This window comes from Osmia bicornis, chromosome 4 (genome assembly GCF_907164935.1).
Source record: "Osmia bicornis bicornis chromosome 4, iOsmBic2.1, whole genome shotgun sequence".
NCBI lineage: Eukaryota > Metazoa > Arthropoda > Insecta > Hymenoptera > Megachilidae > Osmia > Osmia bicornis.
The window spans coordinates 10,218,653-10,235,802 of NC_060219.1; the positions used below are offsets into that span (position 1 = coordinate 10,218,653).

General features: G+C 42.1%; 1 protein-coding gene across 5 annotated transcripts in view; it reads right to left on the reverse strand.

The window, feature by feature from the left end:
• Positions 1–12,165, reverse strand: part of LOC114877236 — an 84,309-nt gene extending 72,144 nt beyond the window's left edge. For 4 of the 5 annotated variants that reach the window (XR_003789535.2, XM_029189584.2, XM_029189592.2 and 1 more), the window contains exon 1: positions 11,981–12,165. Coding sequence is in view for 3 of the 5 variants with exons in the window: in XM_029189584.2 (XP_029045417.2) it covers positions 11,981–12,165 (185 nt within the window). In the remaining 2 variants the exon portion in view is untranslated. Of the gene's footprint in view, positions 1–9,965; positions 10,047–11,980 lie in introns of those variants that run through there. The other variant, XM_046285517.1, reaches the window with a different exon arrangement.
• Between the last annotated feature and the right edge of the window lie 4,985 nt (positions 12,166–17,150).

The following is a 17,150-nucleotide window of genomic DNA, read 5'->3' on the forward strand; positions in this document are numbered from 1 at the left end:
AAAGTTTTAACTAGATTCGACGGAAATTCCGATTTTTTCTCAAGATAAACTCTATTAATGCGTAGCGATAGAATGATAACCACCCTCGATTGAAAATCTTCTACTTCCGCGCATAAAATTTAAATTTTCTAAACATTAACTAGTTTAATAAATGGTATAACAAGTGTTATCAAAGTCTATCGTTGATAACGTTCAAGTATTTTCATCAGGAGTTGAAGATTTCATCGCGAGTAGTTGGAGCAAAGTAAATATGGTACGTAGCAAACTGCTTTGAACGATTCCTCTTGAACGTCGCAACTCATTCGTTACAGGGTACGGAAACGTGACGAAAGTTACATGGCGTTAATTTCAGCGTAGCGTTAGTTAAAAGAGAGATCTTTGGAGGAACAAAGCTGATCCTATGCTTGGGAATCGAACTTTCGGGTGACGTTGGTTCCTTCGAACCAAGGGGAATTCCTTTGCCAGCAAAGGTAAGAACTTTTCGTACGACGCCAAAAGCGCCGATGTAAAATTCGACGAAACCGTTACAAGCGTCGCGTTGCGAAGTTTCCGGTGTGGTTGACAATTTATGGGGAAAATTTTACCGGATCAAGATCTATGCCCTCCTACATTTCACCGACGATCATTTCACTAATATCTCCGATGTTATTTTACTTCGTCGGAAGCAAAGTTAAAAAATCAACGAACCGAGGAATTAATTAGACTCTTTGGACAATTAAGAATTCGTAATGTCTATATGGATCTAGGGAACTAGGTAATTAAGAAATCTCCCATGTTTTTCTTCAAGCATAATATACGTGCCCTATATCGTTGGAACTAATTCACTGGAACATTACTTATCGCCTATTATTTTCTACTATCCCACGCTAGTGATTAGCGTGCGAAAAGATTCGCTAGAGATTCGAGTTCGTCGATGCGAGAGAAAAATGAATTATTCTTCTAATTACTAATTTATAAAATATTTCGATCCGGTGGAAAGCACCTTTTAAATTTCGAATAAAGCGTATCGACTGGAAAAGAAACTGAAATAGAGCAGAGAAAGTTGGTAGTAGGAATATTAAGCGCAAGATCGGTGTATTTAATGCCAGTCCTTCGACCTGAATGCACCTGACCAGGCGCATTCGGGGGACACAGGTGAACACCTCAGGTAAGAGGGTCCCTTTTCTTCGCAGGCTATTGTCACGGGACCAAGAATCGAAATACATATTCAGGGAACAGGTATGTATGCACGTGTTCGTTAATTTATTTGGAAGAAAGGCTGTCGGTCAAAGAGGAAACGAGCCTCTTTCACGTGCTTTCGAACCGTTTCTTTGTAAAGTGGAGCAACTTTTGCAATTAAGCCTCTGCTCGTACAGCCAACAAACAAACAGCGAATTTATTGAAGTTTAGAATAAAAAAAATTTTCAAGTTTTCGTCCGTGTCTGTCGGAAATAAAATAAAAATGAAAAGAAAAGCATTGAACAGTGAATTTCTGTGTAAAGCGAAGGGAATAATTCAATTTCTCCCGGCATACCAAGTGGGTGAATACTTCTGGGAGCTAGTATATAGGCATCTGGTCCATGTTCGGGAGAACTTTAGCTGCAGGACATCGAACTGGTTTCTTTCGAGAAGTCTGCTCGTTTCAGAGACAATGCCTCGAAAAGTTCGTTGTACCTATTTACCGAGTGTCCTTACGGTTCCCGCGATGCTCCTTGAGCGTTCTCACGCTCCTCTGGACATCACGTGGCGCGAAAACTTTCCGGACAATTGCGAATGGTTCTCATGGAAATCCAAAGAGCATTTTCGAGCATATGCTCGTCACGTGGATCGCTCCTTCCAGATAAGTGGAATCCGAACTCTCTACAGAAACTTCTGTCGCCTACAACTTTTCTCCGGGGTACAGGAAATAAATACAAAAAAAAAGGGGGCTGTCTGAATCGACTTACGAGAAAAGATATTTCCCTTCTCCTTTATAATTGTAACCAGACAAGTTCTATTGTTTTTTTTTTTTTTTTTTTTTTACTAGTAACAAGCTATTTGATATTGTTTGAATAAGAAGAAAAGGTTATTAAAATCTAGAAGTTGAGAATAGAGAACAAAAGAGTCTAACTGCGAGGTACCATTGATCTTCCCATTTGAATTCTCTAAATCGCTTCTTTTATGAGGACGTTTGCATAATTTACCACGCTCATTTCCAACAAACGATATGGCGAACTTACAATGGCCAGTTGAAACTATCCACTGGAATAGAGCTGAAAAATTCTGAAGAAAATATGCAAATGTCTTATACAAACATGCAAAAACTGCATTCTGATGGAAGAATAACATTTTTTAATTTACTTCATTGTAAATGGAGAGCGTGCTGGTGAAACTCTCTTTTCCCAGATATTCTTTTGCCACCCTGACAATTTGACACATATATCGAATAAATAATTCCATCGCAATTCCCCATCCTCGTAAATCACCATATCAATCCATAGGGATTGCGTTTATCGAAGTAAAGGTGGAGTGACAGTAGGTAAGTACGGTTAGGTAGCCGAGGGATGGGAAGGTAAAAAAAGGTGGCTAAACCTCAGCTTGAAGGATTTCATAGCGTACAGTCGACGTATTTACTTTCCCCGCGACAAGGGGTAAATGTACACTACCCAGACCGGAGGAAGTTCGACTCGATGGGATCGTTAAGCCACCATCCCACGGGAAGCTAAGAGGCTTAAGACAAGGCCTGCTTTGGCTTTATTAACCCTCTTGCAACTAGCGTCTACCAGACCACCACTCTAACGTGTAGACTATTATACTCTCTTGAGAATTACTCTGCATATTTATCGAAACGATACCGAATCGATAATAATAATTATCCGAGCAGAAAGAAAGGAATTCTCCTGGAAAGTGAAATTCTCCTCTCTATCGTGGCAAGTTTGAACAAAGCATGAGAAACGGCAAAGCCGAAGATAGCACCGATGTCTCTGCGAAGCGAAAAACAAAAAGGAAGAGATGAAAGCAGAAGGAGGAGGAAGCATCCTTTCCTTCCCGCATTCCTCGGGAGGATCGTCGAAAAGTTTTCGAGCAAAGACCGCCATTCGAAATTTCTTCGAACGAGATCCGTACGCGTAACTTTTCCTTCCTCGCCAACAAGGGTAAAAAGGGAAGATTTATTTCTGTGATTCGTAGCCGGAATACCGAGTGAAAAATTGCGCCCAACTACCGACACCGGATATCGCTGTTACTGCCGTTAGTACAGTCGAACATTTTTATTGATACCCTCCTTCGGTTGTATAGTTAACCAATTTTTTTCTAATATCTATACTCTATAGGATTACTCTATCGATGTAAATGAAATTTTAAGCTCACGTAGCGAGCTTTCTGTCAGATTTAATCGTAGCCTGTCTCCTCCATTTTATCCTGCTGGCCCCCATCGCACAGATATTGGATAGAAAAGAACAATTTTCCAGCGGATCGATGACCCTCTGGCCAGGAGAAATGCGACCAATTTTTACTACGCTGTCCTCGTGCTTCTTTGTAATAAAAACTCGTAGCAAGCTGTTCTTGACGTTTTATTAATTGAATCGTGAAATAATCTGTTAGGGGGCGTGCCGGGGTTCGGTCAGGCAAAAACAATCATCCTACACGTGAACAGCCATCCCCCCTAAACTTGCTTCTTGCGTAATCAACGCTTCATTGGGAGAAGGGAGAATGTGGCCAATTTTAGAGAATACTTCAAAGTTAACCCGATGTTTTCAAATGAAATTACTAAAAAAAAGAGAAGGAAAGGATATATTTGTTTGAAAGCAATTTGTTCGACAAACGATCTCGAAAGTTTGTAGCGATCCCGTTGTCGAAACGTCGATTAAAGTTTCCGGTAGCAGTGGTGAATGACGTTTCGAAACGCTCGAAACTAGCAAACTAGAAACTCCCGCGGTATCCCTGTGAATGTTCACGTCGCGAACCCTCCAGCCGAAACGCGGTTTTTCCGACTTTTGCCACAAAATTGGCCAACTTCGGGCCTACCATCGAAAATGGCCCTAAACTTCTGATTCTGCACAAAATAGGCTTTATTGGTCGACAATGATTGACAAAACGGTGCGCGTTGATCGATCGAACGGTTTCCATGATGCTCGCCGAGCTTAATTACCGGCCAACACCAGGCTAGATTCCCGCGTCACTGCCGGAAATTAATAAATATCCGGCCGGAAATTCGTCGTAGCACATCTGTTACGTGAATCTCGGTTACAGTTGCTCGATATCTTGTCCCAGCCCTCGCAGGTACACAGAATGATTTCTCTTTCGTTCGAATCTTCGACTTAATGACGAAGAGGCAGAGATTTGAAAGTAACAAAGAATATATCGTGTAAGAGGGGTTTACGCTGAAAGCAGGTAGAGCAAAGGGAATACCGGAAGCGCTCGGTCAAGGTAAGACGTTGCCTTTAATGCAAGCCGTATGGCGCACATTCATACTCAGTTGCACTTTTCAGTGCTCTCGATAACACTTAGCTTTTCCTTTTCTCATCGCCGTTGCATCAACCGAATTTGTCCAGCTATTCATTCAGCTTCATGGTATAATCGTTGGAAATGACGTTGGATTAATCATTCGGTTACCGATCAGAGTGCGTATCGATGAGTCGACGATTTTTTTCTACCAAGATATTAAACAAGTTTGTCTCGGTACACGGACCTTGATTGCTTTCGAATCGAAATACTTCTGTTTCCAAACCTCAAACATTTACACGCCAGAATACATAGTAACTCATTAATCAAACTGCCTTGCTTTCCTGCAAGTGCAAATTGCTTTTCGCAAACATCCACGCATTTACAAGATGTTAATCCGAAATCAGTCGCATTACAAAATATTAATTTCTAAACCAAGATTGTAATTTGTCTCTTTCTCGCAAATACCCACTACGAATTTTATATTCACGACGTGATGTAAAAGATGTGTGTTTTCTGTTTCCGTTTCGGATGCCTGTGGATCTCTATGATCGTCTCGCGATGCTTCTTCGGACGATGAGTGATGATGTAAACAGTGTCCCGAGGTTTCGGAGCTGGTGCAGCGATTCCATGATCCACCAAACAGAAGATAAGAACGGTAGCCACAGCTATCAAACTCAGCCAAAAGGTATATCGATTCATGCTTCGATTTTTCTCGACCAACTGACAACGTAGGCATTCTCATTGGATTTTATAAGCTGCTCGTTTATCGAGACTCGTGTCAAGCGTGACCGGTTCACTCGTAAACTCGATAAACACCTCGTAAACTGTCCATGGAACGATAAATTTTTTAATGGGGTACAAATTTTCCAGCGAATTTTACGGAATTTCACGTTTCATCGAGCGACGTTCACGGTGACGGATTTATACGTATCGTATATTCCGAGCTCTCTCCGCCTCCGCGATAAATTATCAATTATGAGAAATTAAATCTAGCTTATTTTGAGCGTAATAAAATTACTGCTATTCGATGATTTAGCAAACGAAAGACCAGAATTTCAATCGAGATAATGTTACAAAGGATTATTCTGTTAATTGATTGTCATGACATTTGGAATTCTATTTCTATTTTAAAATCGTAATAAAAATGTAACGTGTTACATGAAAGTTACACGAGCACGAAGAGGATTAAACGGATACTTTCGTTGGAAAAGAAAGTTGAATGGAATCGGCCTGGTTCGCGTTTACTCGTTCCACCGTAGAAATTGGCCCCGGCTGCGCGGATGCGATCAATTATCATTATCGTGCGAATTCCGGAAGCATCGGGTTCGTTTGCAACCGATATATCGTAGTTGATAACGGGCCAACAACCGCATCTCGTTTCACCGGTCCGAGTATCGTCCTAGTCGTTCATTTCGATCGCACCTTTCCATTTCCGCTCTCTATTTGCTTGTCCGTCTCCCGTTTAATCCCTCTAGTACACACCATAAATAGAGTGGTGTTCGTAAAACATAAAATACACACCGGTTCTCGTCGAAACAAGGAAGAAACTCGTTTACCGTTTTATAAACTAATTAGTATAGTACCTCGATCATAAGTGAATTATATCTTCAAAGGGATAACTGTCGCATCGATCGAACAGTCAAGACCAAGATCAAAGGTTGCTTGTGGTACCAGCATTAATCGGAATTAAGCAAGTTCTTGGACTAATAGCGTTTGGACATCGTACAACACGGACAAAGTTACCGTCAACATTCGTGAATCCCAGCTATCTGATAAACAGCTAGCGTAATAATACAAGAAGTTGGAAATAGATCGTGTAGAAAATAAGCGAAGTACAAGTTGTATGAGGAAACTTCGAAGTACATAGTCTGGTTATAATGGAGCAACATTGATCCAACTTCAGCCAAGTTGATTCGTAATCGTGTAATCAAAAGTCCAACCGTACGAAGGGAAGTTAATCAAACTGACGATGAGACATACTGAATCCCCATCCAGCCTCGTTTCAAACTGAATGGAAACCACGTTCTGTCACTTCGGAACCTTCATTCGACTCGAGAAGGTACAACATACGATTAGATGATTCATCGTCGAATGGAAACGAAAACATAGAATGACTACTTATCGCTTTGAACTGGGTTATAAGACGTTCGAGAATAAATCGACTATGCCATCTGCAGGATCCTAATAGATTTCGGGAAATAATTCATAAGAATAATGGAAATCGATCGATCGAAAGGGTATGTGTAAAAGCGGCTTTCTCCAAGCTCTCCTTTCGCTGATAGGAAAATATACACCGGCAAAGAATAGTAACGAGGTTTCCAGGTCTGCGAGTGAAGACGATGGCGAAAGGAAGAACGATTCCTGGATTTCCGATTTCTTTGCCAAACGCGAGACGACGTTCCTAAGAGTCCTGCCAACTGCTCGTAAACTACGAAATAATGGTCCCCGAGCATCGTTTCGTCGAATCCGCCAACGAGAACGACACAAATTTTCCAAGCGACAAACTGCTCTACATACCAGATTGTAATCGTAATTATTTTTCACCTTTCGCTTTTTAATTACCATTCGTTCGATGTTAATAAAATTATGGAGCTTGTTAACAACTTCGTTATTCCTGTTTTTCTTTCAAGGAGAAAGTAACGAGTCGAAGAAAATTTGTCCTAGTCTCGTTAAACTCCCCCATCCATCGTACCCTCGACACTGCAAGTTAGGAAAATCCCTAGGAGCGAAATAAGTAAATTGCGAAGCCAGGGCAAACTTTCTAGCAACTCTATCAATATGTTCTCCTTCTTTGAGTGGGTCTCGAATGACCCGGAGGCGCGATGCGGTATCGCGAACCAACTGCGCTGGCAAACGTAAAGAGCAGTGATCATCGAGCGGATACACAGTGTACTCGCGTCTAGTTTACGCTAGTTGTACGGATATTAATCTCTCTTCCGGTTTCCTTTGACGTTTTTGTACCTTAAGCGAGCTACCGGTTAATCCGATTTCCCTGTGTGCTCCGTCTCGATGCTCGAAACGTCGCTTAGATAATTAAATCGCCGTCATTTTGCAGTTTCGAGGATTATTCGTAATGAGATTCAAGAAATTTGCAAACATTTTAATTTCCTACGTTTTAGTATCCAGTTCCTTTTGCCAGATTTACAGAAACAGAAGGTTTCCAGTTGCGAAAGTCGTTTCTTTGTACGGGGGGGAGGGAAAAGATTGAAACGAAAGAGGACAATATTCCTGAATCATCGCCACGCTGGAAAGTCGAGCAGAATCTCAAAGGTCGGCCTCGTATCCGAGTGAAACACGTCGAATCGTAGAATTCAATAACGACAGCGATCGCTACGATTTAAGGGGGTGGCTCGGAAAGTATCTCGTTGGTGCTTTTTCGGAAAAGGATTGCGATTTTATGGGGCAACGTGGCGCGTGGAGGAGGCGTATTTTAAGAAAGTTCAAAGGTTAATGATAATTTACGATCCCTTGGGAGTGCATAGAACCTAACACGAGTTGTGGCCACCGTTATAACAATGAATTGCTTGCCAACCAAGCAAACCCTCGGACTCCCTTCCGGTTCCTGAATTTACTTCCAAACCGAAGTATATCCTTTTCAACAGAGATTATCCGTAATATAATACGATATAACTTAAATATAAACTTTCCTACTTGCCTTTTAGTCGATAAATCGATATCATCGATATAATCGTTTATCACATTTACCCTACCATTATCCTTGCTCATTCTATCACCATTTTCTAAAGACTTACAGGTACACATGTAGGTTGAAAAACAAGGTTTCTATTCACCGGTCTCGTTTCTCAGCCGCGTAGCTCGTGGAAGCTCGTTAACGAGGAATTTTCGACGAAATAAATTCCGTCGAAACGGGCTACGAAAATGGAAGGAGAGGGGTAAAACGAACGACATTGCGCAAAGGAAAAAAACTGGAGGGGACATGGTTTTCCCTGGAAAAGGTGAAGGAAGAATCGTTCTAGTTTCCTCGGTTCGGCCTCTTTTCAAACGACACCGCGACCCTGAGCTTCCTTTCATGAAAGGAATACACGCTGCATTCATCTTTCTTCCTTGCTAACCTACGAATTTTTCCTTTTTTCGATTTTATTTTTTTACTATTTTTAACCCCAATTTCAACTAAGCACGCTTGGTAGTTTGCTCGGAGGTAGAGAATGTTTAAAAAGCCACGCCAGACGTAGAAATGTTAACGGGCTAGCTCGCACGTATTAATTTCCTGTTTGCGATTCAATGCTGTCACGGTAACCATTATTTTTCCTCGCCTTTTCTTTTCTTCCTTTTTCGAATTTCACCTTTGTACGCCGACACAACGGTTCTTTGATCGACCGCTACTTTTCTTGCGTACAGGCTGATTCATCCTGGTATACCATCTTTGATCATTTATAATAATAAAAAAAAACAGACAGTACTACACCGTGTATAGTATAAGATTCGATATTACAGCGGGAAAATTGTCGGAATAACGTGGTTCCTTCAAGGCTATGAATGATTCAACGTATCAGAAGGGAGGAACGTTCGATTCTTCTGAAAAAGAAACAAACTGTTCATTGATATTCCGATCGTTATTTCCTTGTACATCGACTCGTCTCTCCGCATACAACTGATACGTTATTTTAAACAGTTATTCAAATAAGGCTTCCATTCAATTTGCTCGAAACTTTCGACGGTGCATTCGGCACCATCTTATTTCCATTCCGATTCATCCCGATTTTCATCCAGACGACAGTATTTTCATTCATCTCTCTCGACATGTGAAGTTATTTAATTAAATTTTACCTATTGTTGACAGATGAACGCCTAAGTAATCTTTTAATTATGTACAGGAAATCGACTAAACTTGGACAATTATATCGTGAGAGGACGTGCAATACTGTGATCGCATTTTCACTTATTAATAATGCAGAAATAGCTAGTGGAGAGGCGGCGTTGTTTGTGATACAGTAGTGATGCTCGTTCAAAAGCAATTTAGCGCTATATTAAAATGCATTTCAAACTTTCCGACTGATATTTTCATTAACTTTCCTCTTTTTAATTTTACCTTTTATATCCACGAATATAAGCGGACTGGCTAATTTTTCGTTTAAAATTCCGGAGTGCTTCCTGATATTACGGCAAATAAAAACCGAAATTTGTAGAATAAAGTTTGTAAAGTGGTCACGTATCTAGTTTCCTAGGAGCACGAGAAGACGCGGCGTGTCTGACCATCGGCTACACGATCTACTTACTTATTTAACTCTCGCAGCGACAATTTAAAGAAAATTCCAATTTTCATCGGTCGAAAAATTATCGAATTAACAAGTTAACGTTAACGTTGCTCTTTCGAGAAAACTATCTCGGTCTAAATTCTATGAGAGGGCTGTTCCGGGAAGAAGCATTTTTCAAACCGGACCATAAATTCCACCCCACAAAACGGAACAATTTTTCCTCTCGACCGTGTCCCCTCGTGTTATCTCTCTTTTTACCCTCTTCCGGTTCCACCAGCGACGAAGAGAGAAGACGAATACCTCTGTCTATAAACTGGAAGAGCTTGAAAAAAGGAGGATCCTTACCTCAGTGTGGTATCCAGCGTACGAAACGAACGTCGATCGATCGATCGATCAAATTCCAAGGTAATTAATCGAATTGAACAGAACGACCAATCGCGACGCACTCTATTTTTTCGTTTCACTTTCACTCGAATTCCACGATTCTGGAACACGCGAATCGCGTTGCTGGAAATAACATTTGCCTCGTTAAAGCTATCGAAGGTCTTCGAGAATTTCCCTAACGGGATTCTGAACGATGGAAAATGAACGGAAATGGATGGAAAAAAGAAGAGAGAAAAAAAAAGAGAGGGGAAGTTCGACGAAAATGGGGCAATGTTGAATATTTATAAGGCTGTCTCGCATAAACGAACGCGAAATTATTTCACCGTTTGTCGATACAACGGTTATTTGCATGCTGAAATTCAACAACTTTTTCGTACAAGCTAACAAAATTTGTATCCTTATTTACTTGTTCGAAACGATGTCTTTGATAGAAAATACAATAGAATTTCTTAGCTCGGAATGTCATCAGATTCCGTGAATCGTGAATCTGCTTTTCACCTAACGAAGCTAGAACCGAAACTGATTCCTCCAGCAAAAAGCAAAGGAACAAACGATCCCGGGACGGGTGCAAAGATAACGAGAGGTCGCGGAAAAGGTGAAGATTCTAGCGGAATTTAGAGAATAGAGGTTTGGCTTACGGATAATCGGTCTAACCATAATGAAAATCGCTTTGTCGTCCAGACACCGTGCCGAACTCCAGCCAGAGATAGTTGCACAATGACCCGGTATTAATCAGAGTGCTTTCGCCGAGCAGGAGGCCACACGCGACAGCAATTTCATTTATCTCGGCTGCGAGTGCCGTACCCTCGACGCGTTATTTGCAACCACCAAGTCAGTTACTACACTGCTTATACAGTGAGAAGAACTCGAAGGAAAAAAGAGGAATAAGAAATACGAGAGGAGACTCCGAGTCGTTGGGTTGAAAGCATCATTTTCCGCTGGAGGGAAAAAAGCTTGATTCCCGATGGAAAACCCGACGGTTCGCGAATTTCTAACGTTCTTGGATCCTATCGAACTCGAGGGATTTTAATAGAGCTCTTCGTAGGACACCCTGAACTCGAGCGAAGAGGAAATCGAAGAGAATTTTATGAGATGAAGATATTTAAAAGAGATTGAGAATCGCGAATGAATTTCTTTGAGAATAGTACGAATTTTCTTGATTTCCCTTGGAAAATAACTGGATTATTTTATTCCTCTTTGAAATGCAATCAACAACCTCCGAACTTAATCTACTGTCATGGTCCCCAACTTACGTTTATTAAATATTCGATTCTTTCTTATTTTTGATCGTTTCTTCACTCTTCAAATGATCTCGCAATCGCCGGTTATGCGAGACATCCAGACAACGAAAAGATAAGAAGACGAGGATGGAGATAGAAACGGAAACGAACTACGCGGAATAGCTAGCAGACACGAGATCGCAACTGGTCACGCACGCCGGAAGGAAAATGGAAAAAGAATGGATAAAGCGAGAGAAGATCGCGAACATCCGAACGACGCGAGAGTTCCTGCGGAACTGACAGTCCACGGTCCACTTCCGCACGAGCGCGGAAAAATCACGAGACTAAACCCCCACTACTTTACAGATCGGTCACGTGACTGCAACCCTTTCGCGCACACTCCCTGCCAGACGGGCGGCGCATAGAAAACCGCCGTACCATCTTTCGTCTTCGATGAACGATGGGGGTGGCGTAGCAATTAATAATAAAATAGACTAATTTATGTGATAAGCTATTACCTTATCGCAGTACCTCAAGAAAGTAGGAAGTTGGCAGACACTTACCTGAAACAGAAAAAAAAATCAAAGTGTTAGATTAATACACTGAAAAATTTATATAATCGTCGAATACTCGACACTGTCCACTGTCCACGTTTCAAAATATAAGAAATCCTCGGAATACTTAAGTTTGACCTTTCAAAAATCTAAAATTCCCCATTTTTTGCGATTGTCATTCCCGTTCAATGATTCATCTAACCTTGCGGATCCAACTGATCTGACGACGTCGTAACGGACGCTAAGCTTTCTCTGCTGATTCCTGGGGCTTCTGAAAGCATCCCAGCTATCCTTTGGGAGCTTGACACTGCCACGAGAGATGTGCGAGCTCAGCGGCTGATAAGTGTCCGTGGTATAACCACCGATGCAGCTGCAGCATTTGGACATCGCGTTTCCAGAAGATCCAGCTTCTGCTGTCTGCTTTTGGAATCGGAAAAACTGGAACGTTCCTTTTCGAGGACGTTCAACCGCGACCAGTCCCGATTAAATACGTTTCGACGAGCTTGCAAACCGGTGAACACCTTTCGCATAAGCGGCACTTCGCTACCGGCAGCTTATCCAACTTTAAAAACCTTTCTCGACGTCCATTAGGCAAAATGTGATAAATTTAGATAAACAAGCAGCTATGAATCGCAATATGGACACCGATGGTTTCCGGATTCCATAAGACTCCCGACCGGCTTCCAATAAACGGTTCTTTTTCATTTTGGCTCGAGCGTACTCGATACCTGTTGGTCAGTTTTTTTCAATTCCCCACACTTGAATTTATTAATTTCAATTGAACGAACGTGTATTTTAGTCGAAAGGATATTTTACAGGTGATGCATTACGCGGTGTGCGAAGACAGTGGTTAATTTACAGCCAGGAAACGTCTACGAGCATTCGTAACGTTGGTTTTGAAATGGACACGCTTCTACAAAGTTTGTAATAGATGGTCGCCTCTCGGGTTAAGAGAAACACGTAGAAGTGGTCTTGAACAACGTATAGATCCGCTTGTCACGTAACAACAGTAACAATTTCGCGAACAAAACGGATACTTTGGAGAATTGTAAATCATTCTTACGTTCTCGTCGAGTGCCGGGTTTTTGCTTTGCAAGAGAAAAATGAAGGAATCGGGTGTAATTTTGTCCGAAACGAGGTATCGTTATTCGATGGACGAAATCGGGTCCCAAAGCAAACGTTCCTGGGATTCGTTCGCGATTTCGACCACGATCGAAATTCACAGAGGCACGAGAGTTCGATGGAGTGCGATAGCGGTGAGTTGCAGGAGAGTGCAGAGGACATGAAACAATGTTGGTAGCGGACCGATTGCGTCGCGATCCTCATTGAACATTTCAGGCACGTAGATAGGAAACGTCGTTCGAGGTACAAGCTTTTTTTATTCCTTCTCTATCTCGCCTCCTTCTGCCTCTCTTGATCGACTGACTCGTTTAATAATAATTGTTCGACGATTCTTAATATTCACGATGCGACCTCAAGGCTGATTCTACATCTCGTACGTGGCTCTAACGGTTCACCAAGATTCTTAGCGATGCCTTTCCCGGAAACCTTAACCCTTTGACTAGCACTGCCATTAATTTGCATCTGAACGTAATTCCACCAAAAGAATACGAACCACACGACACCACACTTTGCACTTTTATAAAATTATCGAGATTCCAAAATTATTCCCAACGATCGAGAGCCATCGTGCCGCGAATTTTCCAGCCGACCCCCCACTCGCACGTAGAATTATCCATTGAAAGATCCAAGCAGAAATTCCAGGACGAATTTTCGATTAACCGTTTGCCACGCTGGAATTCGCTCAACATTCGCGGGTCATCGGGAATCCTCGAGTTCTTTCACGTCGGCTGTTTGAAACGCAACTGACTGGCAGAAAGAAGCAGACAACGAAGAAATGGAAGAAGAGAAGCGAGAAGAGAAGAGGAGACACACGTGTTTGGGAGCACATCAGCTGGGGATGTTTGTCCGCCCGACGACCAACGTGTAGATAATTTCTACTCGAAATTAACTCTTTGCGTTGAAAAATCTATTTTCCTGTTTTAGCGAAAAATAATTGGAAGTTTTTAAAAAACGTCTTTGTTTTTCTTGTTAGAAGGATTTATACTTCTTTTGGTCAGATCTGGAATCCTGATTTTTGCGTAAAGAAGTTGTTAGCGCAGCCTTCTCGGAAACAAACGTAACTAGCTGCGGTAAAAGTGCAAAAAGACCGGTCAGCGCGCGAAATTATCTCCTTCGAAGACGAACGGAATCGATGCTCCAGCGTTTCGAGGAAACCGCTGCAAATTGGCATCGAACTCCTTGCGGGATAATTAAGCAGCTTACGTTCACTTGGCATTGACTCTAATTGTAGGAGAGTTCTTTTTCTCGAGCTCTCTTTTTTTCGTACGAAACTTTGAGCTCGTTGGAAAAAATTGAAACGCAAGTAGAAGTAATGTTTCTCCACTGTATGGTCAGACGAGTGGATGAAAGAAGAAAGAAACTCAACTCCTGAGGAACGTCCGGTTGTTGATCCGGCTCTGCTCGCCTGATGCGAGTGCCAGAAGTGGCCGCGTCGAGAAAACGCACTCGCAAACGAGTGTGCACGGCTGATGAACGTTCTTATACGATGCGATCGCATATGTTCGCCAGTGGCGTAGCAACCGGTCCGTAATTCCACGAGAATTCTCATTGTCCAGACGTTTTTCTTTGCGACAGACATTGAAAAATATTTCATTCGAATAGAGTTAAAATCACAGTCCATGGTACTGCCGCGAGTGATCCTGATAACGAAGCAACACTCCACTTTCCACGCTAATATTACACGTTAAAAGGCGTTAAAATTAGTTTTCGCATCATCGACGTTCACCTTCTTCGTGGGATGATTTCGTACGCACTTCAACGATGGAATGAAATCAGGGCCAAAATTAACTCAGCCCCGTCGTTATTTGATAGATAACGATTTGAAATCGTTAAAATGCAAATGGAAAATGATTTTAGATTTCATGCGAACTTTATGGAAAGACACGTGCTGGGCAGAAGCGAGTAGAATCTCACGCTTCGCCGATCCGGCTGCCGTTTTTATTCGTCTCTCCTACGCTTTTACAAATTCAAATAATCTCCCGCTTTCGTAGATTTTTCAAAGGTCGCTAGCCCGGTGTTGATATCTATTATTTCAGCCGTCAGAACGATTGCCTTTCAACTGAATCCAACCTCCGTAAGATCGATTATGCTCGGCACTCTCATCCCTCTTCCGCACGAATTCGTGGCAACAATCTCGAGTGGAGGCGCTTTCGTTGAAATCTAGAAGCGGCTAGCTCGAATATTGCATGCACGAAATGCCGGGAGAGTGCGGTAGACCGAGCAACGGCGCATCGACTTCCGGTTCTCGAGGCAGGCTTAAATGACGCGTGCAGAACTGGAAGCCGGGATACCACGAAACGAGAGAAAAACAAGGTAGGATGAAAGAAAAAGGAGTCCTCGTTCATGGACACGTCCTGACCGATTGATTTCGTTCGTGTATACAGGTTGTCTCAAAATATACGGGAACCAAAATCGGAAAGTATTTTTTCTTCGGTCTTGGAAAAAACGAATACAAATTTTTCAATTTTTCGTCCGATCCGAAAGCTTTTGAACATTGGTACGTATTCAATGAGCGAGCCACGTAGGGAAAGGCAACGTCCCCGTAACTCAAGCTGGCAAGCAATATCGAAGATCTACAGAGGTGAAACGGACAGCGTGCTTTCGTATTTCATGCGAAACAGGTGGATATTGCCGCCGATGTATCACCCAGGCGGTGCACCCTAGCCTCTCCGCGTGCTTCCCACAGTTAGGGCAACGTTAAATCTACAATTTCGATTGGCCTCGATTTATTTCGCTCGGCGTTCCTTCGCTTCATCTTCGACGAATATTTCTCAAATTATTCGTTTATAATTATTTCATGCAAATGCAATAAAGGTTCGCCGCGCTATGCGTCAGTGTGACAGGATCTTATCTCTCTTCCTTTCGCTTGTTCCCCACATCCGCTTTCTCTTTCGTCGCTATATTTACCCCGTCATTCCTTTCCCACGATTTCATCCCGCGAATATGTTCCTCGATGCTAAAGTGTGCCAACCGTTTTATTTACCAAGACTTTGCCTACTCATTTTCGCTAAACTTCGAGGTTCAAATTGATACGCGAAGCGAAGCGTCGAACGTTTAAAAAGTTTCCCTCGCAGGAAGCTTTTATTCGTTATTTGTTCGTGGAATAAAGTTAGAAGGAAAGAGGCTGGTGGAGTAATTTCGAAGGAAAGCGGTAACGATATGCAGCAACAAAGGCGTTAAACGAAAAACCGTCGCGATGAACGCGGCTGAGCAGAAGCCCGGAGGATTTAAGATGGCCGATTTTCTCGCGGAAACTTTCCCGGCTCGTCGTTTACAGCCAAATTACAGCAACGAAATTATTGCCGCGCAAACGAGAACAAGGGGGTAACAGAGGGTGACGACAATTATTGCACCCTCTTCAACACCGTATTCGGTGCTTTCGCTGATATTACAATGCCACCCGACAGTAATAAAATGGGATACCCTTTAACCCTTTCGTTGAGTGATTAAATTACAATTTTTAAAATAACACACCGTTTCATTCGTTTCTCGTCGAAAATACCTTTCCAATTTCGACGAGATCTCTCGCAACGAACGTAGAGATAAATAATTCAAATATCTGGTGCACGAGACCAGGGTATTGGTCGGGACAGCCAGAAGTCTGTCTCGGAATTCACTGAAATACACGGGAAACGTGCGTGTTGAAGTTTCGCGTGAAAATTCATTCGTTTCATGAAAATATCCAAGTACTTCGTGTTAGTTTCGAATAGGAATTGAAATGCAACGATCAGCGTGGAAAATTGAGGAGAAACTGCATCGAACGTTGATCGGCGATCGGCTTTGAAACGAGTGCACTTGTGAAAGTGACCGCATCTGCAGCTATTGCAAAACGAGGTCTCTTTCGTTGGCAATGTGTCAGAGACGTAACACTTTGCGACACTCTAACGACCAACGATCGTTTCCATGAACCATTTCTTTTCACTTATAATACATACGTTCCGAGCTACCTAAACAACGCGAATGTATGCACAAATGTTTCACAACAAACTTGATCTTTCTGTTTATGTACTCTGTTCAACACCTAATACTAATATTTTCAAAGATATTCCTGCGGTTTGATTTCAACTAAATTTACTAACTAACAAGTTAGAAACTTTGATAAGTTTGTTTGATTACATTATACAGATGCATTCGTCAGTGAGAATTCGTAGTTGGAAATCCTTCTTGCCAGTTGCTGGCTGTGAATCATGGATTTTCTAGACTGTAAAGGATCTTGAATTGAAACAGTTCCAAGACCACGATTCTCGAGA